Genomic DNA, 24,058 nt, shown 5'->3' on the forward strand with positions numbered 1-24,058 from the left:
TTGTTTATGCCCAGGAACTCCATGAGGGCAACACTACCTTCGCTTTTGTGTGAGGCACTGGGCAATGCTGGCAGGGATGCAGGGCTCTTGCAGCCCTGGGCAATGCTGGCGCATGTCAGCCCTCGCTCACCGCAAAGCCACGCCTACAGCCTTGGTTTCTAAACCTTCCCCTTTAGTGAATTTACATGGAGTGCAATGTGTTTTAAGTGTACACTTTGGTGAGTACCAACAGACAAATGTCTAAACACTATCCCCCTCAAGATAGAGAATATTTCCATTAGACTAGACAGTTTTGTGTGTTCCTCTGAGGCCCAGCTTCTAACTTCCAAATATCTGCCTGCAAACTAGAGAACAAGGAAAACTGTCAGAATTGGAAATACGAGTGACCTGAAGATGACTGGTTTCAGCCAATTAAAATTCTCCAGTCACAGATCCTGGGTTCTGGCAGATGGCTTTCCCAATACTCTGTTTGGGAACCACCAGGTGTATTTACAGTAGAAAACAATGGGAATGGGAAAAGCCTACAGGTCCGCTTACAGAAAAGCTGTTATAAAAATACTACAGTAAACCATTATAATGTGATATTATGCAGCCACTTTGAAAAATATGCTTTTAAAGAGGTCTTGAGTGACAGAAAAAATGCTGACAGTATAATGTTGAGACAGAGCAGCAATATAAAAACGTGTGACAGAATCTTAGCTATGAAAGTATAGACACATACACATACAGAAAGCCAGGAAAGGAGTACACTAAAGCGTCAGCAGTTACCTTCAGGTTGTAAGCCTGCAGGTTGATTTGTTTTAATCCGTACACTTTTCTCTTCTTCTCCATTTCTCTACAACGAACACTATCACTTTTATTACCACATGGAGAACATCAGAGGTCTCCATCTACTTCTAGCAGCGTCGCCCTCAGATGCAACTGTGGGTTCTCCAGGGCACACCTTGCGGCTGTGTGCCAGGAGTCCCCGGGGCGGCAGCCCTCCCCAGGGACACCAGGGAGAAGGCACGGGCGTTTCATCCTACCTCCCTTGTCCGTGCGGAAGCCGAACTCATCGTACTCGGACTCTGGTTGCTCCTCCGGCTCTTCCTTCTAGAACCAGGATCAGGAAGGGTCGGCTGCGTCACCCCCAGTTTGGGACCAAAGGTTCTAGAAGACGCCACCCACACTGCTGCCTGAGATCCACCCAGCCTTCAAAGCCCAGGCCAAAGGCCACCCTTCCTTGGAGCCCCTGGTCAGTACTCAGCTACAGCAGCCACTGCCTTCCTGAACTCCCCAGCACTGTCCTTGTCCCCCTCAGAGGGAAGAGTGAGATCAAGGAAGGAAGCATGTTTCATGCGCCTCTGTGTGCCCACAGTACTGAGTGCACAGTGCCCGGAGACTTCCCCCAGCCTAACCCCCGAGTCACAGGGGAAGTGGAGCAGACACCACTGCTGGCGGTGGCCTCTGCCCCGAGATACCGCTCCCAGGAAGCTGCTGCAGGGAGTCCCCTTCAGCGCCTGGCTGGCAGCTGCTGCACCTGCGTGTACTTGGCCAGGATCTCCTGGGGCCACATGCTTGGAGTCAGGGCTGAGAAGGGGCCACTGGCAGGAGGGATGTGGCTTCCTAAAATCGAAGATGACCAGGAACAAGAGATAAAGAAATGCTGACTACTCGGTAAAATTCAAGTTGGGATCCCCTCCCACTGAACCCTGCAACAAGGGCGCCAGAGGTAAAGGGACCGCACCACCTAAGGGGGGGCAAGCAGGGGACGGGACCTGGAAACGGGCACCTTTCTGGCAGAAAGCACAGGAAAAGCAGCATATTACAAAACATAACCAAATATCATCTCCTTGCCTCTTCCTCCACCTAAGAGCGAGGATTTAAATGCTGGAGGGAGTGGAGAGGATGGATTCAGGGGAAGTTGGAGACCTGAGCTGAGAAGACAGCTGTAGAAACCCCAAGACGCCCAGAGAGGACCTCTTCCTCTCTCTACCTCTCACCCAATGCTCTGTGTGACCCTCAAAGGCACGTGAAAAACACATGAGCCCACTTCCACTCCACCAGGGGGTTCTCCTGGGCAAGAACCCCTCTCTGGACAGCCTCTCCCACCATCACCGGCCCAGGTGCCTGCCTCCCACCTGACATCATGTGGAGAGGCGAGGCAAGTCTCCTGCAGATCCAGCTCACAAGTGGCCTAGTCTAGTATCCTGTGGCCGGACGGCTCCTCAGGCTTCAGCTGGTCCAGAAACATCTGCCCTGGTAGGAGAGCAGAAGGTCATTCTCAAGCAGCTCCTCTCCTGGGAGTCTTTCCAGCCACGGCTCTGATTTTGTGGCCAGAGGCAGTGGGCCACCACGACTGGTCAGGGAAGGAAGGAAACAGTCTCCTATTCTGAACGTGTCATCCAAAAGAGAATACACTGTGAGGATGCTACAAAACCAACGTTCTTAGCAGCTCTGAGCCCAGGGGAGTGTCCACTCAGTTCCCCTCACTATTAAGGAAGGAGAGGATCATGCATACAGACTTCCCGATGCCGTACACTCAGACAAGTGTTTCCCCACCAAAACCTCATCAAATAGGCTTCCTTGAGCCAGAATCTCTAAGGAATCATTTAAATAGAACACAACTTCTGATCACACCTCCAGTTGCCTCCACGCTGACAGTGCCCTTCACCAATCAGCTCTACTTCATTATCCACTAGCCTTACAGCTAGGAAACTGGAACTGTAATCTAAGTCTGTCCTGTCACTGTTGAAATCCCTGCCTCTCTCCCTTTTGTGTCTCCTTAAAAAATAAGGACTCAACAATAGAAGTGCAAATAGCCCAACTAAAACATGGAAAGAGGATTTGAATATACATTCCTCCAAAGGTGATATAAATGGCCAGAGAGCAGGTAAAAAGGTGCTTGACATCACTGGTCAGCAAGGACATGCAAATCAAAACTTACCACGAGACCCCACTTCATTCCCAGTGAGCATGGCTACAACTGAAAAGGCGGACAATAATAAGCGACGATGAGGACATGGAGAAATGGAGCCCCCCTCAGACACTGCTGGTGGGATGAAGAGTGCAGGCAGTGCAGCCACTTTGGAAAACAGGGCTCGTCAGAGAGTTAGACACAGAATCATCAGATGACCCAGAAATTCCACTCCTAGTTATTCACCCAGGAGAAATGAAAGCACATGTCCACACACAAACCTGTACGTGGAAGTTGTAGCAGCATTATTATAGCCAAAAAGTAGAAACAACCCAAATGTCCAACAACTAAAGAATGGATATACAAATGTGTGGCATATTGCTCAGCTGTAAAAAGCAGCAAAGTACTGATAATGCTACAACACAGATGAACCTTGAAACCATTAGGCTAAGTGAAAGAAGCCAGTCACAAGAGGATGAATATGGCATGAGTCTATTTAAACAAAATGTCCAGAAGATGCCACCTCCACAAAGACAGAAATGAGGTCAGTGACTGCCGAGGGCTGGGGCGAGGGCCTCACAGAACAACTGCTAATGGGGTTTCTATTTAGAGAGGTGAAAAATGTTCTGGAGTGAGTGGTAATGGCTGTGCCACATTATGAAATATGAAAACTACTGAATTGTATACTTTAAAAATGATAGGTGTTATAGCATGTATATCTCAATTTAAAAAAATAGGAAAAAGCCATCAACTGGGGTGTCAGCACTAGTAGCTTCCTCTAACTTTCTAACTTCCTATTTCCAACCTGCTCCTATTAGAACTAGAAAGACTATTATCACCCACTTGAGCTTAACGAAATGCAGTTTTGGGAGTAGTTTTTTCAGCCCTTTTATGAATATTAAGACTTTTACTTCTAACTGTGGAATGAAATGCTTTACTCCATGAATAAATTTGGGGTAACAGTGACGGTATGTGCTTGAGCTATTTAGGACAAGATGCCTTCTGGTTTTGGGAACTGAGTTCACCTAGCTTGGACCTCTGCCCCGGCCCCGGCAGCTTGGCCTCTCTGTGCTCTCCGCCACGGAATCCTGCTGTTGGGGCTTCTGGGTAAGCCTGAAGGGTCAGGTGAGTGAGAAAAGAACAAAAAAGGAAAATCAAACCACCACGTCAAGGGAGCTGAGACGACACTACCCCGTGGACCCTAACATGAGCACATGCTGAAGGATGGGCAGTGAAAGAGCCCAGTTCTCTTTAAAGACATTTGCGTATCTGGGGGCGAAAGAGTCATCTTGTAGATCCTAAGGGCAGCTCAGTTGGGTCACCAACCTCTCCTCCTGCCCCCAGACACACCTGGCCATGTGAAGTTTGGGCTAAATGCCCATCATGGAGCCTTTGGTGCCGAGAGAGAGCCACTCCCTCCTGCTTCCAGACAAGCCCTGCTGAGACCCAGATGGCAGAACCCACTTCCCTAACAGGCCAGCCACCCCAGGCCCATCTGTTTTGGGTGAGCACAATAATGAAAATGTAATGTCTCCTTCAGTATAACAGATATGTGGGGCCTAGTCTGAATCAGAATTTTGTGCTGGGTGGAGCATTATTCAAGTTAAAAGAACTGAGCTAGTTTTAAAAATTCACAACAGATTTTGAAATAGGTATCTCTATTCTTTATACAAAAGAAAATAAGCCCAGAAGAGACCCATGCAGTTTTCCAAACAGACCCCAACAACTGTGCCCTCTTACAACACGCTGCAGATAGAGGGAAGGTTCCTGCAGCCAGGATTCTCCCCTGGCTGTGGTCAGCTAGCTCACTACACAAGTGGGCAATATGTCATTACTGACTGTATATAAAGAGCCCCACCCAGTGCTCTGGGAGACACGGTGGCAGGGCTGCAAGGCTGCAGGAGAGCAGAGGCTGGAGTGGTGGCAGCGCCGAGGACAGAGGCTGAGACGGCTGCAGGGGCAGAGGGGCGCAGGGGCAGAGGGGCCCGGAGGCAGAGACTGGCTTGCTGCACAAAGACTCGCTCTGAGTGGGCGGGATTCTAGTGATTGACCTACCACCGTGGGAATAAAATTGGGTATAAACCCTTTCACCCCAAGAACATTCCATTATCAATCCTCGGTCTCACTGAATCCATAGTGAACTTGTCCGGGGCTGAAACCCACTGGCAAGACACATGCTACCCCCATCCCACCTGGTGAAACGATGTCACAGACAGTGCTGGGAAAAGGACCCAATACTCAGCTATGACCCCACTGGACGCAGCACCAGGGAGCCTTAGGAGGGGGTGGCTTCCAAGCTCATCTCTGCACACCTTTGTGCAAAGGCCAGGCAGCACTGCAGTTAAAGGGAAGATGTCCCCAGCCAGTCAGATGTGGACTCACGTCCCAGCTCTGCTGGCCCCCTCCTAGTATAACCCTGGGCAAGTCTATTTCACCTCTGTGAATCTCTCATCCACAAAATGGATGGTTATGAGGATGAAGTGAGGATGCAAACAAAGCCCTGAGCATACTGTCCACGTGCAGCAAGTACTTGTAAAGCATCAGGCAATTCTCTAACAGTCCTGCTAATTTCTAGGAAGTTGTTGCCATCTGGGCCCTCTACACCCAAGTATACTAAAAGCCTTGCGATACTGCTGATGTTCAGGTCACAGCCTGTGAAGGTGACAATTTCATATGGCTCAATGTGATACATGCTAGTCGAGATCATGAGAAAGACTCATCCTCAGAGGCAGGGAATTGATTGTTTCTTCCTCAAGGACAGAGAAAGTGTGAAGGAAGCAAGTGTTACTTGTAGTAGAGCAAATGAGCTGCTGGCTTTGGAGGACTGAGGGCCTGGGAGGACACTTCTCAGTGAGCAGCACCCCTTCCTGACCTTAGCTTGCCTCCTAGTCATTCATTCGCTCAACAGACAATTCCTGAGAGCCACCACGAGCCAGGCGTGGTTCTAAGGGCTGAGAGGCAACAATGAAAAGCAAAAGTCCCAGCAAGGACTTTACAGGAGTCAATGAGCACAAACACAGCTGTGCTGGATCCGGTGGGTCCCGGTACTGTGAGAGATAAGCAAGGTCAGAAGAGGGCGGCTCTGTGTGTAAAGTGGTCACGAAAAGCTCTTTGAGGATAAGTGACATCTTAGCAAAGACCAAAACTGAAGGTGAAGGATAAGTCCTGTGGCTATCAGAGTGAAGAGGGGTCCAGCAAGTGCAAAGCCTTTCAGACAGGAACATGCCTGGGGGCTGAAGCAGCAGCAACCAGGGGGCTGGGGCTGGGGGTGGGGGGAGGGAGAGAGGAGGAGGGGGCATTAAGGGGAGGGGAGGGGGTGATGGGAGGAGGGGAAGGGGAAGTGGGGTGAGAGAAGGGAGGGAGCATGGTGGGAGATGCAGGGGTCTGGTGCAGGCTTAGAATCTTATTCTCAGTGAGCCGGGACCTCATAGGAGGGTCCTGAGCAGAGATGAGCCGAGTCTGACTTAGGTTTGATAAGCTCTCCGGTGGTTGTGTCCAGAAGGCTGCAAGGCAGGGGGTGGCTCCCTTGGGACTAGTGCGAAACGGTGGGATTCAGGGTGTATGTTGGAGGGTCCCTGCAATGAGTGAGTGAGCCGCGTCTCCGCGTCTCCCACGGGCTGCCCTTGGGCCTCTGGGTTCCCAGCAGGATACTGCTAGGCTAGGCGGGCAGGTTTTTCCTGCCGCTAGTCGCTATGGAAACCTTCCTGAAAGCGGTGGGCAGGCGCTGGGGGAAGCAGCCGAGACGGCCATGTCCCTCGCTGCCCAGCGGCTCGAAGAGAGAGGGTTCCGAGAGTCAGAAACTGTTGAAGAACAGGATTGAGGCAAGCAACTCTGCGGTTCCCCAGAAGGAATTTCTAAAAACTGACTTACATGCTCACAGGGTTCATTCTCCTCACTCTGCCTCGGGTCTATTCCTCCCTACTTTGCCAATCCTGCAATTTCCTAAAAGACACATTTTGTTCACAAAAGCAAAGATCATCAGGTGTCACGGTAAATCTGTGTGTGTCTGGGGGGTGCTCCCGAGAGACAGCAAGGAGACCTAACCTCTAATCCACTTGGCCTGCGACCCTGGCTGTGGCACCTAGTTTTCTTGGCAAGACACCAGGGCTGCAGCTACAACACAGGCGGTCCCACCCCTGCCAGGGGACACCAAAGCTGTGTGCAGCAAGGCAGCAATACTTGTGCTTGAAGAGGCTTGTTATCCTGAGGAAATGACAGGACATGGGAAGTTACTGATAAGTAACCAGGAGAGTGAAGCGCCAGGAAGTCCAGAAGGGCCAGAGTAACCCGGTGATGTGCTACTGCAGGTGCTTTGAAAAGTAAAACCTGACAACAGATGTTCAATGGGATACGAACATTGTATTGGAAAATGAAGGGAAACATATGTGTCCTTTTTTCGAGGTAGGGTACACAGATATGGGGGATCTTCCTGGTTGCCTGCCTGCTTCCTCTTCCTCGGGTACCCGTGAAGGTGTGCAGGGTCCGCCCGGCCCGCGCTCCTCTCATTTGGAGCCCCTCCTGGCAACCTCATACCCTGCCAGACTGTCTGTAGCTGTATGACTGCTTCCTCGGCTGACACCTTTCACCCAAGCTCCACGTGCCTGTTTCCAGCTGCTCCCTATGCCAACATCCTCTCTCTCAAGACAAATCTCGTTCCTGTGTCTCCTTTGTAACTCTCTCAATGGCTTTTCCTCTTCACAGCATAAGGGCCGCATCCTCTGACAACACAAGTTCTTTCTGCTTGGGTTCTACTCCCATTTTCTCATCCCCACTTTGCATATACACTATAGTCATGCCGGCCTTCCTACATCGCTGACCAAATCCCTCCATTCTTGTGTCTCTCAAGGTCTTATCTGCCAGATAGAATCCTAGTCATACTCCTAAGACTCAACGCAAATGACATCTTGTCATACGAAGATGCCTTCGGTGATAGCCAGCCTCCAAAATGGCCCCAAATGATTCACACCCTTGCACAGGCCCTCGCCACTCTGAATCACTGCTAACCTCTCTAACCACAGAGCATGACAAGAGTGACTGGTGAGGCTTCCAAGGATAGGCCAGACATAGCAGTGCAGTTTCCGCCTTGGCATTTCTTTTTTTTTTTTCAGGTTTAAAAATTTTTTTTACTTTGGTATCATTAATGTACAATTACATGAGCAACATTATGATTATGGTATCCCCCCATTATCAAGTCCCCACCACATACCCCATTACAGTCACTGTCCATCAGCATACCAAGATGCTGTAGAATCACTACTTGTCTTCTCTGTGTTATACGGCCCTCCAGTGCCCCCCTCCCATTATGTGTGCTAATTGTAATGCCCCTTTTCCCCCCTTATCTCTCCCTTCCCACCCATCCTCCCCAATCCCTATCCCTTTGGTAACTGTTAGTCCATTCTTGGGTTCTATGAGTCTGCTGCTGTTTTGTTCCTTCAGTTTTGTTCTTTATTTTTATGCTCCACAGATGAGTGAAATCTTTGATACTTTTCTTTTTTCCACCTGACTTATTTCACTGAGCATAATATCCTCTAGCTCCATCCATGTTGTTGCAAATGGTAGGATTTCTTTTCTTCTTATGGCTGAGTAATATTCCATTGTGTGTATGTACCACATCTTCTTTATCCCTTCATCTACTGATGGACACTTAGGTTGCTTCCATTTCTTCACTATTGTAAATAGTGCTGCAGTAAACATAGGGGTGCATCTGTCTTTTTCAAACTGGGCTGCCGCATCCTTAGGGTAAATTCCTAGAAGTGGAATTCCTGGGTCAAATTGTATTTCTATTTTTAGTTTTTTGAGGAACCTCCATACTGCTTTCCACAATGGTTGAACTCGTTTACATTCCCACCAGCAGTGTAGGAGGGTTCCCCTTTCTCTAAAACCTCACCAACATTTGTTGTTGTTTGTCTTTTGGATGGTGGCCATCCTAACTGGTGTGAGGTGATATCTCATTGTGGTTTTAATTTGCATTTTTCTGATGATTAGGGATGTGGAGCATCTTTTCATGTGTCTGTTGGCCATCTGAATTTCTTTGGAGAACTGTCTGTTCAGCTCCTCTGCCCATTTTTTAATTGGATTAGTTGCTTTTTGTTTGTTGAGGTGCATGAGCTCTTTATATATTTTGGATGTCAACCCTTTATCGGATCTGTCATTTATGAATATATTCTCCCATACTGTAGGATGCCTTTTTGTTCTATTGATGGTGTCCTTTGCTGTAGAGAAGCTTTTCAGCTTGACATAGTCCCACTTGTTTATTTTTGCTTTTGTTTTCCTTGCCCGGGGAGATATGTTCATGAAGAAGTTACTCATGTTTATGTCCAAGAGATTTTTGCCTGTTTTTTTCTAAGAGTTTTATGGTTTCATGACTTACATTCAGGTATTTAATCCATTTCGAGTTTACTTTTGTGTATGGGGTTAGACAATGATCCAGTTTCATTCTCTTACATGTAGCTGTCCAGTTTTGCCAACAGCAGCTGTTGAAGAGACTGTCATTTCCCCATTGTATGTCCATGGCTTCTTTATCATATATTAATTGACCATATATGTTTGGGTTAATATCTGGACTCTCTATTCTGTTCCACTGGTCTGTGGGTCTGTTCTTGTGCCAGTACCAAATTGTCTTGATTACTGTGGCTTTGTAGTAGAGCTTGAAGTTGGGGAGCATAATTCCCCCAGCTTTATTCTTCCTTCTCAGGATTGCTTTGGCTATTCGGGGTCTTTTGTGGTTCCATATGAATTTTAGAACGATTTGTTCCGTTTGTTGAAGAATGCTGTTGGTATTTTGAAAGGGATTGCATTGAATCTGTAGATTGCTTTAGGCAGGATGGCCATTTTGACAATATTAATTCTTCCTAGCCAGGAGCATGGGATGAATTTCCATTTGTTAGTGTTGTCTTTAATTTCTCTCATGAGTGTCTTGTAGTTTTCAGGGTATAGGTCTTTCACTTCCTTGGTTAGGTTTATTCCTAGTAATTTTATTCTTTTTGCTGCAATTGTGAATGGAATTGTTTTCCTGATTTCTCTTTCTGCTAGTTTATCGTTAGTGTATAGGAAAGCAACAGTGTATTTGTATCCTGCAACTTTGCTGAATTCAGATATTTGTTCTAGTAGTTTTGGAGTGGATTCTTTAGGGTTTTTTATGTACAACATCATGTCATCCGCAAACAGTGACAGTCTGACCTCCCTACCAATCTGAATGCCTTTTACATCTTTGTTTTGTCTGACTGCCGTGGCTAGGACCCTCAGCACTATGTTGAATAAAAGTTGGGAGAGTGGGCATCCTTGTCTTGTTACCGATCTTAAGTGAAAAGCTTTCAGCTTCTCACTGTTAAGTATGATGTTGGCTGTGGGTTTTTGTGTATGGCCTTTATTATGTTGAGGTACTTGCCCTATATACCCATTTTGTTGAGAGTTTTTATCATGAATGGACGTTGAACTTTGTCGAATGCCCCTTCAGCATCCATGGAGATGATCATGTGGTCTTTGTCCTTCTTTTTGTTGATGTGGTGGACAATGTTGATGGATTTTCAAATGTTGTACCATCCTTGCATCCCTGGGATGAATCCCACTTGATCATGGTGTATGATCCTCTTGATGTATTTTTGAATTCAGTTTGCTAATATTTTGTTGAATATCTTTGCATCTATGTTCATCAGGGATATTGGTCTGTAATTTTCTTTTTTCATGGGGTCTTTGCTGGTTTTGTTATTAGAGTGATGCTGGCTTCATAGAATGAGTGTGGAAGTATTCCCTCCTCTTCTATTTTTTGGAAAACTTTACGGAGAAGGGGTATTATGTCTTCTCTAAATGTCTGATAAAATTCAGTGGTGAATCCATCTGGTCCGGGGTTTTGTTCTTGGGTAGTTTTTTGATTACTGATTCAATTTCATTGCTGGTAATTGATCTCTTTAAATTGCCTGTTTCTTCCTGGGTCAGTCTTAGAAGGTTGTATTTTTCTAGAAAGTTTTCCATTTCTTCTAGGTTATCCAGTTTGTTAGCATATAGATTTTCATAGTATTCTTTAATAAATCTTTGCATTTCTGTGGTGTCTGTTATGATTTTTCCATTCTCATTTCTGATTGTTTATGTGTGTAGATTTTCCTTTTTTCTTAATAAGTCTGGCTAGGGGTTTATCTATTTTGTTTATTTTCCCAAAGAACCAGCTCTTGGTTTCATTAATTTTTTTCTATTGTTTTACTCTTCTCAATTTTATTTATTTCTTCTCTGATCTTTATTATGTCCCTCCTTCTGCTGACTTTGGGCCTCATTTGTTCTTCTTTTTCCAGTTTCAATAATTGTGAATAGACTAATTTGGGATTGTTCTTCCTTCTTTAAATAGGCCTGGATTGCAATATATTTTCCTCTTAGAACTGCCTTTACTGTATCCCACAGAAGTTGGGGCGTTGTGCTGTTGTTTTCATTTGTCTCCATATATTGCTTGATCTCTGTTTTAATTTGGTCATTGATCCATTAATCAATGGATCATTTAGGAGCATGTTGTTAAGCCTCCATGTGTTTGTGAGCCTTTGTGTTTTCTTTGTACAATTTATTTCTAGTTTTATACCTTTGTGATCTGAGAAGCTGGCTGGTATAATTTCAATCTTTTTGAATTTACTGAGGCTCTTTTTTTGGCCTAGTATGTGGTCTGTTCTGGAAAACGTTCCATGTGCACTTGAGAAGAATGTGTATCCTGCTGCTTTTGGGAGTAAAAGAATTACTATTTTAATAGTTGGCTCCAGAATGCTTCCCTTAGAGGGGAGTTTATCTTTGGGAAAATACCTTGGCAAGCTCCTTAAAGGTGGAAGGTAAACCTTGAAGACATAGATTAGAAGAAAGGAGAGATCTATCAATTGCCTTGCATAAGAAATTAATAGAAAACTGGAGGCAGAGAAGAACAGAAAATAGAGATGGTCTGGACTGTAGAGGGAAGAGGAAAAGAAGTCCAAGGACAAGGGAAGGAGTTGCATACTGCAGAACAAAGTGACCCATAAGCCACTAATCCTCTGTGTGTCTGAGGTGGGGAGGCCTGGGGACTACGGAACAAGTGCCTCTTCAGAAAAGGACAGTTTAAAATCCAATTTACCTTATTGTGTTTACTAGGTAAGAATCCCTTTACCATCCCATGTCTTCAGTAAAGCCCACTCTACTGTAAGAGACTTGAGGATGATTTGAGGGAAAACCAAAGATTTGAAAGTAATTCTCACTTTATAGGCTGTTCTGCAGATTGAATGAATTAAATTTGAAAAATCTGGGGGAGGGTGCTGGAATTCTCACAGAATGTGGGATACAGGGTTTGTATCCATAGTATTAAAATTTTCAATATAAATCCATTCAGCTGATAATTTAATGCCAGTCTTATCTTATCTCATTTCCTTATATAAGTATATAAAATGACTACTTTTAAAAATACAAGCTATACTCCAGCAATACCATGGAGTTTATGCCTCCTGACTTTACAGTGTTGTTCCCTTTCCCTTAAATGATCTCAATCTGGTTCTCAAACTGTAGAGTGTACTGCCATCAAATGGAGGGCTTCTTATAAACCCAGAAAGTGGAGGCCTACCTCCAGAATTTCTGAATCTGCAGGTGTTAAGTAGAGACTGAGAATGTGCTTTTCTTACAAGTTCCCAGGTGATGCTGATATTCTTGGTCCAGAGACACACTTTGAGAACTCCTGAGCTGAATTCCTCCTTGATCATTCTTCTTTTGAATTCTAGCTCAGATGTAATCTCCTCCAACACCTTCCCTTCCAACGTCCATGCCCTCCTACCTCCCTTCCCTGATAAAATCAATCATTGTACATGCTCCTACTGTTCCTTATTTCATACATGCTATAATTCATTTATGTCTGGGATCTGGCCCAGTGCCTGACACATGGCAGGTGGTGACTGGCTGAGGAGGGGAACCAAACTCCTGGAAGAACCCCACATATAACAAGCTCTTTTTTGAGTTCCTGTACTTGGCTCTATCTGCTTCCTCTATTTATAATGCCCCCCACCTTACCTGACTTCTCATTCCTCAAAGCTCAACTCAGGCATTTCCTCTTCCAGGAAGCCTTTTCTGGCATTCCCCTGCCTCTGGCTTTTGTCAGGTGCCCCTATTCCTCTGTTTATGACATACCACACAACGTACCTATTAACATATCTTATTAATAGCCACCATTCATTCTCTGCAGACTTTTTAAGTGCCAGGAACTCTAAACAGAGCTGGATTAAAACCTTTAGAGGCCCTTTGGTCCTGCAGTTCCCACTTCTGAAAATTTATCCTACTCTTCAGCAAAAATGATTCAGATACAAGGCCACTCCCAAAGCATTGTTTGTGTTAGCAAGGTATTAGAAAACCTAAATATCTATCTGTAAGGGCCTGGTTAAATAAATTACAGTACATCTATATAATGGAATAGAATGCAGCCTCCAAAAAATCATGAGCCATCTATTTATGCTGCAGTAGAAAACAATCTCCAAGATACATTACTAAGTGAAAAAAGCAAGGAGCAAAACAAGGAGAGAAATGGTAAACACTTGTGCAAAGAAAGTGGGGAATTTTCACATAAAAGTTAGAAATCTTTACATGAGAGGAACCGGGTGGCAGAGAGACTGTTTATTTAATACCCTTTCTACCTTTTGAATTTTGAACTAGTTGAATCTATAACTTATTCAAAATTAAACATGGAAAAAAAAAACCTTTAGATAGTCATAGAATAAAAAAGATTAAGGTCAAAAAGCAAACAATCCAATTAAAAAATGCGCAGAGGAGCTGAACAGACAGTTCTCTAAAGAAGAAATTCAGATGGCCAACAGACACATGAAAAGATGCTCCACATTCCTAATCATCAGGGAAATGCAAATTAAAACCACAATGAGATCACCTCACACCAGTTAGGATGGCCAACATCCAAAAGACAACAACAAATGCTGGCGAGGATGTGGAGAAAGGGGAACCCTCCTACACTGCTGGTGGGAATGTAAACTAGTTCAACCATTGTGGAAAGCAGTATGGAGGTTCCTCAAAATGCTCAAAATAGAAATACCATTTGACCCAGGAATCCCACTTCTAGGAATTTACCTTAAGAATGCAGTAGCCCAGTTTGAAAAAGACAGATACACCCCTATGTTTATTGCAGCACTATTTACAATAGCCAAGAAATGGAAGCAACCTAAGTGTCCACCAGTAGATGAACAGATATATGTGGTGCATATACACAATGGAATATTATTCAGCCATAAGAAGAAAACAAATCCTACCATTTGCAACAACACAGATGGAGCTAGAGGGTATTATGCTCAGTGAAATAAGCCAGGCAGAGAAAGCCAAGTACCAAATGATTTCACTCATCTGTGGAGTATAAGAACAAAGAAAAAACTGAAGGAACAAAACAGCAGCAGACTCACAGAACACCAAGAATGGACTAACAGTTACCAAAGGGAAAAGGGACTGGGGAGGATGGGTGGAAAGGGAGGGATAAGGGTGGGGAAGAAGAAAGGGGGCATTACGATTAGCATGTATAATGTGGGGGGGGCACGGGGAGGGCTGTGCAACACAGAGAAGAGTAGTGATTCTACAGCATCTCACTACGCTGATGGACAGTGACTGTAATGGGGTGTGGGGAAGACTTGATGAAGGGGGGAGCCTAGTAAACATAATGTTCCTCATATAATTGTAGATTAATGATACCAAAATCAAAAATAAATAAATAAATAAATAAAACTGAAAAAAAAAGAAAAGATTAATGTGCCATCCCTATTTAATTCAACATAAAATAAACACAAACATGAGCAGGTTCAACATTTACATTTTTTCCAAGTGGACGTACTTCTCTCTGAACCTCAGGCCGGCACATCCAGCTGCCCACTGGACTGCTCCTCAATAACCCCATTTTCCATGCTCCAGAATTAAGTCATCATCTTCTGTCAGAAGCCCTGCCCTCCTCCAGTGCTCCCTACCTCAGGAGACCACATCACAACCTGCCCACCCACCCACCCACCCACCTTCTCCAGAGACCTGGGCCTCACTGTTAGTGGATTCTCCTTCATCTTCCCACCTCTGCGACCAACCGGCTCTCAGCCTTCCCTAATGTTTTCTGAAACTTCATTTTTCTCTTCAACCTGTTGCTACTTTCCAGTTGGGGCTGTCCTTATTTCTCACCATCATGGTTATTACAAGTCTCTCAACTGGGATCTTTGCCTCCAGTCTTGCCCCCTGCTCCCCACACCCCATCTATTCTCTACCCTGCAGCCAAAGAAATTCTTTTAAACACAGCTGATTATCTTCTTATATTTCAAATATTTTTTCTTCCCTCTGACTTTAGGAAAAAGTCCAACTTTGTTAATTTGGCTTTTCAACCCTGTGTGGCCCAGCTGTCCGCACCTCATCTCACAAACACCTACCTCTCACTGGCCCTCAGCACGCGCTCTATGCTCCAGCCAGAGCACACTTCTCTCAGACCATGGAACCCTCCTGCTTTTCCTCAGAACATGCTGCTAAACAAAGCGACTACTCAGCACTATGTAAGGAAAGCCTTGAAATGTGGCCTCAGCCAACACCATGGTAAGGCAGCTGGTGGTTGTAACCTAGACCTGGCCCCTGGCTCTAGTCACCCAGTCACCCTTGTTGAGAACACGTTTACTACCCACATCAGCCTTTACCTCCCTTATTACCAAAGACCTTTAAAGTGAAGACCCACTATATCACCCAGATTTCTCAACTGCCTCCCCCAAAACTGGCATCAGCAGAAGAACAAAATGAGTCCAGTAACCAACTCTACTTTGACCTCCATTCCTGTTCCCACAGACTTACAGCTGGGACTGCTTTACCTTCCTTGAGTCAATTATTTTCTTTGTGACCAGAGAGCATTCCTTTAGGCAAGAGCACAGACTGCCAAAGCAACAGAGACTTCACCCCAGAATTCCGCAAGCCCAGAGTGGGCTCTCCCTTCCCTGCAGAGCAGGACCTGCCAAACGGCGCTCTCCTGTGCACACTGACCACGCTAAGCCACTCTGGGTCTTCCCACAAAGTAATTCATCATCCAAGGTAATCTGGGTACTTCCCTGAGCCGCCCCCAGGACCATTCCCCTAAGACTCACAGCTTGGCAGTCCCTGGATGGTGGGAGAAGGAATGCCAAAGCAATGTACTGCATGGACCTCATGTCTGTCCCACGACGGGGGGAGGGGGTGGAGGGGGGCAATAGCCCCCTCAGAGAAAAAGTGAAACAAATAATGGTCAACTGCAACTTAACATTCAGGTAGCTCTGAAAAGTAGCAGACACAAATACAGTTAACAAAGTCTCTATTCCTTATATAATTAAACCATGGAAGTCAACAAACTATCTTGTCTTTAAGTCATTTATTTGGCCAGGCCATCTATATAATGGAGTTTTCCATTTGCAGATATGAAAATACCTACATAATAACCCTAAAATATGGTAATCCAGTCCTATTTGTGACAGTGAGTGGATGGAGGTATTCAAAGGGAGGCACCAATGAGAGAAGGAAAAATAATGTTTATTGAGCATTTCCCACTCTGCTAAGAAACCTGTCACTCAGTGAGTTGGGACTGACTCCTAAGATGCCCTGCTTCTCCCTGACTCCTACGCGTACAGCTGTTGCCTAGTCGTGCAGCACTTTCCAGGGAAGAACACAAAGCTGCTTGTGCATGTGCGAGGCCAAAACACCTTGACTCAGGGTCTGGAGCGCAGGGGGAGCCAGCCAGGGCTAACCCGGAACACAAGCAGCTACGTTAGGAAACATCAGTTTTTGTGGAGATTCCAAGTTAAATGTAAATTAGGAAAGGATTCCCATATTACAAGAGCAAATTAATTTCTCCGACCTGCACCTGTGTTTAAGAGGTCATCAGCTTCTTCAGTACTACGCGCAGAGCAAAGGCACTTAGAACAGTCAGTCATGAACAACAGAGTCAGAAGGATCTTTTGAGCTCATCTCCCTGTCATTTTTTTCAACAAAGGAAACTGAGGCCAAAGAGGTCAAAAGACTGATTTAAAGCATTCATAGGGTGTAGATGACACAGACTACTCACTCTCAGAAGCTGTCTTCTATTTCACTATTCCACCTAAAATTGAACCAAAATCTTGGGAGAAACACGGGAACAGGAAAACTGGATTACACCCAGACCAGCACCCACTAAACAGGAATCCCAGGAGAGATGTCAAGGGGTGCTGCCCTCCAATGCTGAAAAAGCTTTAGGGCTGGGCAGACCGTCCCCTTTTTTGTGGTAGGCCTGCCTTCCACTAGATAACCGACAATTTTTTTGGTAGCTCTTTACATCTCATACTTAATACTACTGATTTAAACAATCGGGACCATACATGTAACCCCTACACTGAAGGAGTTACACTACCACGTGGAACCAATCCTGAACCAACCACTGAATTCTTGCCTTGTTCAGCCTCATGGAAGTTCTCATTGCTCTCTCTGCCCACCATCCTCCTGGACAGAGACAGGAAACAGCGACATATTATTTATCTTCACTGTTGCTCAGCAATTTTCATTCATCTCTAATCGACTTTATATCATGTTCCCTTCAGTGCTTTTTTCAGACCCCCACCTGCTCTCTGCTGCTGCTCACCCATGACCTAGTTTCCAGCCTTAATGAAGCTTTAACTATTGAGTGATAGGTTTCTTAATGTCCTTCAATCTCAAGCTTTTGCAACTTGCTCCTCCTCCAAGTCCAAACTGCTCAGTCTTTCCCCGTCTTCTCTGTGTGCCCCCTGTGTGCTCTCAGAGAAGAGCAGCCTTCCTTCCTTCCCATGTTAGTCCCCTGCCTGTAACAACCTCCCACTTCCTTTACAGCATCTTCAGTCTTTTCCTCTCCATTGACTTCGTGTCCCGTGCAGATATGGATCCTTAGTTTAAAACCCAAAACAAAGTGGTGATTCCTGGATCCACTCGAGCCCCCTCCTTTCCCATCTTTTTCCTCTGCCTCACTGCCATGTTTGTCAGAGCAGCAGAGAATTCTGCCCCATGCTGCATCAGTCCACGCACCCTTCAGCTTTTCCCACCCGGCTTCTCCTCTCACCACCTAGACTTTCTGGGTGTCCGGTGGTGTCCTTGTCACCATATGGAATCTAATTTGGCCTCATTTCTCAAACTCTCTGCATTGACGCTGCTGGCTTATCTGTGTGACTTGAAACTATTTTCCTGTGACACTGAGGGCACTGGCCACACTGGTTTTTCTTCTCTACTTAACTTCTCCTTTGCTGACTCCTCTTCTTCCTCCAGACCCCCCAAAAGACATTCCCCAAATCAGTCTTCTTCTTTAATCCACTCCCAATGGATTCCTATAGGGAAATCTATTCCTGTGCCTATGGGGAGTTAGCTATAACTGCTACATTGATAAGCTACAAACCCCTGTCTCTAGCATGACAACACTCCTGATATTTCCAACTTCCTGTTGGATAGCTTCAGCTGCCTTATCCCATAATACATCACAATCTGGATTTCATGAATGAATCTATTTTTATCCCATCCCAGATGTTTCTTCTTGATTTTCCAATTTCTTCTTTCAAGACAGATTCTAAACTTTAGATTCTAACCTGGCTCCTACTTTTTCTAATTATCACATTGAATCAGTTGCAAAGTCTATTGATTTCACCTCTAAGCATCTCTATTTCTATTGCATTAATCCAAACCCTCACCACCACTTTTCTGGGCTACTGTAAAGCTATCCTAACAGGTTTCTGTGCCTCCAGGCTTTCTCTTCCCCTTCATGTTAAATGAACACTAGATTAGTACTCACTCAAGACAGCTCTGATCACATGGTTCCTTCTGCACCTTGTGCAATGGCCCCTCATCTACCTTTCTGGTCCACTCTTATTTTCCTTCACATACCCTACACTTTGACTACCTGGACTGCTCACTGGGATCTCAACATGTTCCTGTACCTTTATCACAGTGTTTCCTTGCTTGGAAGGCTAGGTCCCATTTCCCAATGTCCAGACCCCATTCACCTTTCACTGCTCAGCTCAAATACCTTATGTGAAGCTCTCCCTGGTCCTTTCCTCCTCTGAGAAATTACCTGTACTTAATGCCACATACTTACACTGATCCCATTTATCTGGCTGTGTGCCTTCTCTCTTCTAATAGACTGGAAGTGCCTTAAAGGCTGTCTCCTCTTCAGCATTTAGTACTTAACAGGGATTCAACAAATGTTTGCTGAGTGATTAAGTTAATCACCTGCTTTTATGAGGTACCTACATGAATACACCTTCCTTAGTATTTTTGGATTTGGTAACAAAATCTATGTTCATCTTATTTATACATGGCAGTGGGAGCAAAAGGCCTGGGTTTGACAACTTGTTCTGCCACTGAATTGTGTGACTTTTGGGCAAAACATTTACTCTCTCACAGCCTCAGTTTCCCTATCAGTAAAATTAGGGTAAGTCTGCAAATCAAAGTATTAAAAAAGAAAAACCCCTAGTGTAGTCTATACATTCTTTGCACAGAGACTATATTTTCCAAAGATGGGTCACCACAATATAACCTACCCTACATGCTTTTCTTGAAACGTGACACTGACACTCCTCCCACTGCACGGTAGGGTTTATGTCCCCTCCCTTTGAATCCAGACAAAGCTCTGTGGCTGTCTCCACCAAAAGAATATGGTGGAAGTGATGCTATGGGGCTTCCAAGGTTGTATAATCACTTTTGCTTCTTGGGCCACACTGGCCACACTGTGAGGTGGGTAAGGTCATGTGGAGAGGCCACGCTGTGGGAGTTCTAGCCAACAGCCTCAGCTGAGATCCAGCTGACAGCCACCACTGACCCAAGATGTGAGTGGCAAAACTTCCCAGATGACTCCAGCCTCAGCCCCCAACTGCAGTGGCTTGAGATACCCCAAGCAAACACTGCCAGGTGGAGCCCAGTCACCTCCTGAGTGAGAGACAATAAATAAATTATTACCCTTGTTTTGAGAAACTAAATTCTGGGGTGATTGTTACATAGCATAAAGAAATGGTGCTCAGTGTGTCAGAGCTGTTATTAATATAGAGCCATTTTAAACTTCAGGCTGTCTCCCTTCACCCCTTATTTATTTATTTATTTATTTATTTTATTAAAGTATGATCGTTATACACTCTTATGAAGGTTTCACATGAAAAAACAATATGGTTACTATAATTACCCATATTATCAAGTCCCCACCCTTACCCCAATACAGTCACTGTCCATCAGTGCAGCAAGATGCCACAGATCCACTAGGTGTCTTCTCTGTGCTACACTGTTCTCCCCGTGATCCCCCACACCATGTGTACTAAACATAATACCCCCCTCAATCCCCTTCTCTCTCCCTCACCACCCACCCTCCCACACCCCTCCCCTTTGGTAACCACTAGCTCATTCTTGAAGTCTCTGAGTCTGCTGCTATTTTGTTCCTTCAGTTTTGCCTCATTGTTATACTCCACAAATGAGGGAAATCATTTGGCATTTGTCTTTTTCCGCCTGGCTTTTTTCACTGAGCATAATGTCCTCCAGCTCCACCCATGTTGTTGCAAATGGTAGGGTTTGTTTCTTTCTTATGGCTGAATAGTATTCCATTGTGTATATGTACCACCTCTTCTTTATCCATTCATCTACTGATGGACACTTAAGTTGCTTCCATATCTTGGCTATTGTAAAAAGTGCTGCAATAAACATAGGGGTGTATATGTCTTTTTGAATCTGAGAAGTTGTATTCTTTGGGTAAATTCCAAGGAGTGGGATCCCTGGGTCAAAGGGTATTTCTATTTTTAGTTTTTTGAGGAACCTCCGTTTTGCTTTCCACAATGGTTGAACTGGCTTACATTTCCACCAGCAGTGTAGGAGGGTTCCCCTTTCTCCGCATCCCCGCCAGCATTTGTTGTTCTTAGTCTTTTTGATGCTGGCCATCCTTATGGTGTGAGGTGATATCTCACTGTGGTTTTAATTTGCATTTCCCTGATGATTAGTGATGTGGAGCATCTTTTCATGTGCCTGTTGGCCATCTGAATTTCTTCTTTGGAGAACTGTCTCTTCATATCCTCTGCCCATTTGTGAATCAGGTTATTTGCTTTTTGGGTGTTGAGGCATGTAAGTGCTTTATATATTTTGGATGTTAACCCCTTGTTGGATATGTCATTTACAAATACATTCTCCCATACTGTAGGATGCCTTTTTGTTCTGTTGATGGTGTCCTTTGCTGTACAGAAACTTTTTAGTTTGATGTAGTCCCATGAGTTCATTTTTGCTTTTGTTTCCCTTGCTCGAGGAGACGCATTCAGGAAGAAGTTGCTCATGCTTATATTCAGGAGATGTTTGCCTATGTTGTCTTCTAAGTGTTTTATGGTTTCATGACTTACATTCAAGTCTTTAATCCATTTCAAGTTTATTTTTGTGTATGGGGTTAGACAATAATCCAGTTTCATTCTCTTGCATGTAGCTGTCCAGATTTGCCAACACCAGTTGTTGAAGAGGCTATCATTTCCCCATTGTATGTCCATGGCTCCTTTTATCATATATTAATTGACCATATATGCTTGGGTTTATATTTGGACTCTGTATTCTGTTCCACTGGTCTATGGGTCTGTTCTTGTGCCAGTACCAAATTGTCTTGATTACTGTGGCTTTGTAGTAGAGCTTGAAGTTGGGGAGCATAATTCCCCCTGCTTTATTCTTCCTTCTCAGAATTGCTTTGGCTATTCGAGGTCTTTCGTGGTTCCATATGAATTTTAGAATGATTTTCTCTAGTTTGTTGAAGAATGCTGTTGGTATTTTGATAGGAACTGCACTGAATCTATAGATTGCTTTAGGCAGGATGGCCATTTTGACAATATTAATTCTTCCTATCCATGAGCAAGGGATGTGTTTCCATTTATTGGTATCTTCTTTAATTTCTCTTATCAGTGTCTTGTAGTTTTCCAAGTACAGGTCTTTCACTTCCTTGGTTAGGTTTACTCCTAGGTATTTTATTCTTTTTGATGCAATTGTGAATAGAACTGTTTTCCTCATTTATCTCTCTGCTAGTTCATTGTTAGTGTATAGGAATGCTACAGATTTCTGTGTATTAATTTTGTATCCTGCAACTTTGCTGAATTCAGATATTAGATCTAGTAGTTTTGGAGTGGATTCTTTAGGGTTTTTTATGTACAATATCATGTCATCTGCAAACAAGGACAGTTTAACTTCTTTCTTGCCAATCTGGATGCCTTTTATATCTTTGTGTTGTCTGACTGCCGTGGACCTCCAGTACTATGTTGAATAGAAGTGGGGAGAGTGGGCATCCTTGTCTTGTTCCCAATCTTAAAGGAATAGCTTTCAGCTTCTCGCTGTTAATATGATGTTGCCTGTGGGTTTGTCATATATGGACTTTATTATGTTGAGGTACTTGCCCTCTATACTCATTTTGTTGAGAGTTTTAATCATGAATGGATGTTGAATTTTGTCAAATGATTTTTCAGCACCTATGGAGATGATCATGTGGTTTTTGTCCTTCTTTTTGTTGATGTGGTGGATGATGTTGATGGATTTTCAAATGTTCTACTATCCTTGCATCCCTGGAATAAATCTTACTTGATCATGATGGATATTGTTTTGATGTATTTTTGAATTCAGTTTGCTAATATTTTGTTGAGTATTTTTGCATCTATGTTCATCAGGGATATTGGTCTGTAATTTTCTTTTTTGTGGTGTCTTTGCCTTGTTTTAGTATTAGAGTGATGCTGGCCTCATAGAATGAGTTTGGAAGTATTCCCTCTTCTACTCATTGGAAAACTTAGAGGAGGATGGGTATTAGGTCTTCACTAAATGTTTGTTAAAATTCAGCAGTGAAGCCATCTGGTTCAGGACTTTTGTTCTTAGGTAGTTTTTTTGATTACCAGTTCAATTTCATTGCTGGTAATTGGTCTGTTCAGATTTTCTGTTTCTTCCTTGGTCAGCCTTGGAAGGTTGTATTTTTCTAGAAAGTTGTGCATTTCTTCTAGGTTATCCAGTTTGTTAGCATGTAATTTTTCATAGTATTCTCTAATAATTCTTTGTATTTCTGTGGTGTCCGTAGCAATTTTTCCTTTCTCATTTCTGATTCTGTTAATGTGTATAGACTCTCTTTTTTTTCTTGATAAATTTGGCTAGGGGTTTATCTATTTTGTTTATCTTCTTGAAGAATCAGCTCTTGCTTTCATTGATTCTTTTTATTGTTTTATTCTTCTCAATTTTATTTATTTCTGCTCTAGTCTTTATTATGTCCCTCCTTCTACTGACTTTGGGCCTCATTTGTTCTTTTCTTTCTAGTTTCACTAATTGTGAGTTTAGACCTCTCATATGGGATTGTTCTTCTTTCCTGAGGTAGGCCTGTATTGCAATATACTTTCCTCTCAGTACAGACTTGGCTGCGTCCCACAGATTTTGTGGTGTTGAATTATTGTTGTCATTTGTCTCCATATATTGCTTGATCTCTGTTTTTATTTGGTCATTGATCCATTGGTTATTTAGGAGCATGTTGTGAAGCCTCCATGTGTTTGGGATTTTTCATTTTCTTTGCGTAATTTATTTCTGGTTTCATACCTTTGTGGTCTGAGAAACTGGTATAATTTCAATCTTTACTGAGGCTCTTTTTGTGGCCTAGCATATGGTCTATTCTTGAAAATGTTCCATGTGCACTTGAGAAAAATGTGTATTCTGCTGCTTTTGGGTGTAGAGTTCTGTAGATGTCTGTTAGGTCCATCTGTTCTAATGTGTTATTCAGTGCCTCTGTGTCCTTACTTATTCTCTGTCTGGTCGATCTGTCTTTCAGAGGAAGTGGAGTGTTGAAGTCTCCTAGAATGAATGCATTGCATTCTATTTCCCCTTTTAATTAAGTTAGTATTTGTTTCACATATGTAGGTGCTCCTGTGTTGGGAGTATAAATATTTATAATGGTTATATCTTCTTGTTAGATTGACCCCTTTATTATTATGTAATGTCCTTCTTTGTCTCTTGTGACTTTCTTTGTTTTGAAGTCTATTTTGTCCAATACAAGTACTGCAACTCCTGCTTTTTTCTCTATATCAGTTACATGAAATATCTTTTTCCATCCTTTCACTTTTAGTCTGTATATGTATTTGGTTTTAAAGTGAGTGTCTTTTAGGCAGCATATAGACGGGTCTTGTTTTTTAATCCATTCAGTGACTCTGTGTCTTTGGATTGGTGCATTCAGTCCAT

General features: G+C 43.8%; 1 protein-coding gene across 5 annotated transcripts in view; it reads right to left on the bottom strand.

The window, feature by feature from the left end:
* Positions 1–24,058, bottom strand: part of SGSM3 (small G protein signaling modulator 3) — a 46,888-nt gene that overhangs the window by 7,035 nt on the left and 15,795 nt on the right. For 4 of the 5 annotated variants that reach the window (XM_036931513.2, XM_036931511.2, XM_036931507.2 and 1 more), the window contains 3 exons: positions 2,121–2,238; positions 1,520–1,605; positions 1,026–1,092 (listed from right to left, as the gene is read on the bottom strand). In XM_036931513.2, the coding sequence (XP_036787408.2) occupies positions 1,026–1,092; positions 1,520–1,605; positions 2,121–2,130 (163 nt within the window). In that variant the 5' untranslated portion in view covers positions 2,131–2,238. The remainder of the gene's footprint in view (positions 1–1,025; positions 1,093–1,519; positions 1,606–2,120; positions 2,239–24,058) is intronic. The other variant, XM_036931510.2, reaches the window with a different exon arrangement.

The sequence above is a fragment of the Manis pentadactyla genome, chromosome 10, assembly GCF_030020395.1.
Source record: "Manis pentadactyla isolate mManPen7 chromosome 10, mManPen7.hap1, whole genome shotgun sequence".
NCBI classification, from domain to species: Eukaryota; Metazoa; Chordata; class Mammalia; order Pholidota; family Manidae; genus Manis; species Manis pentadactyla.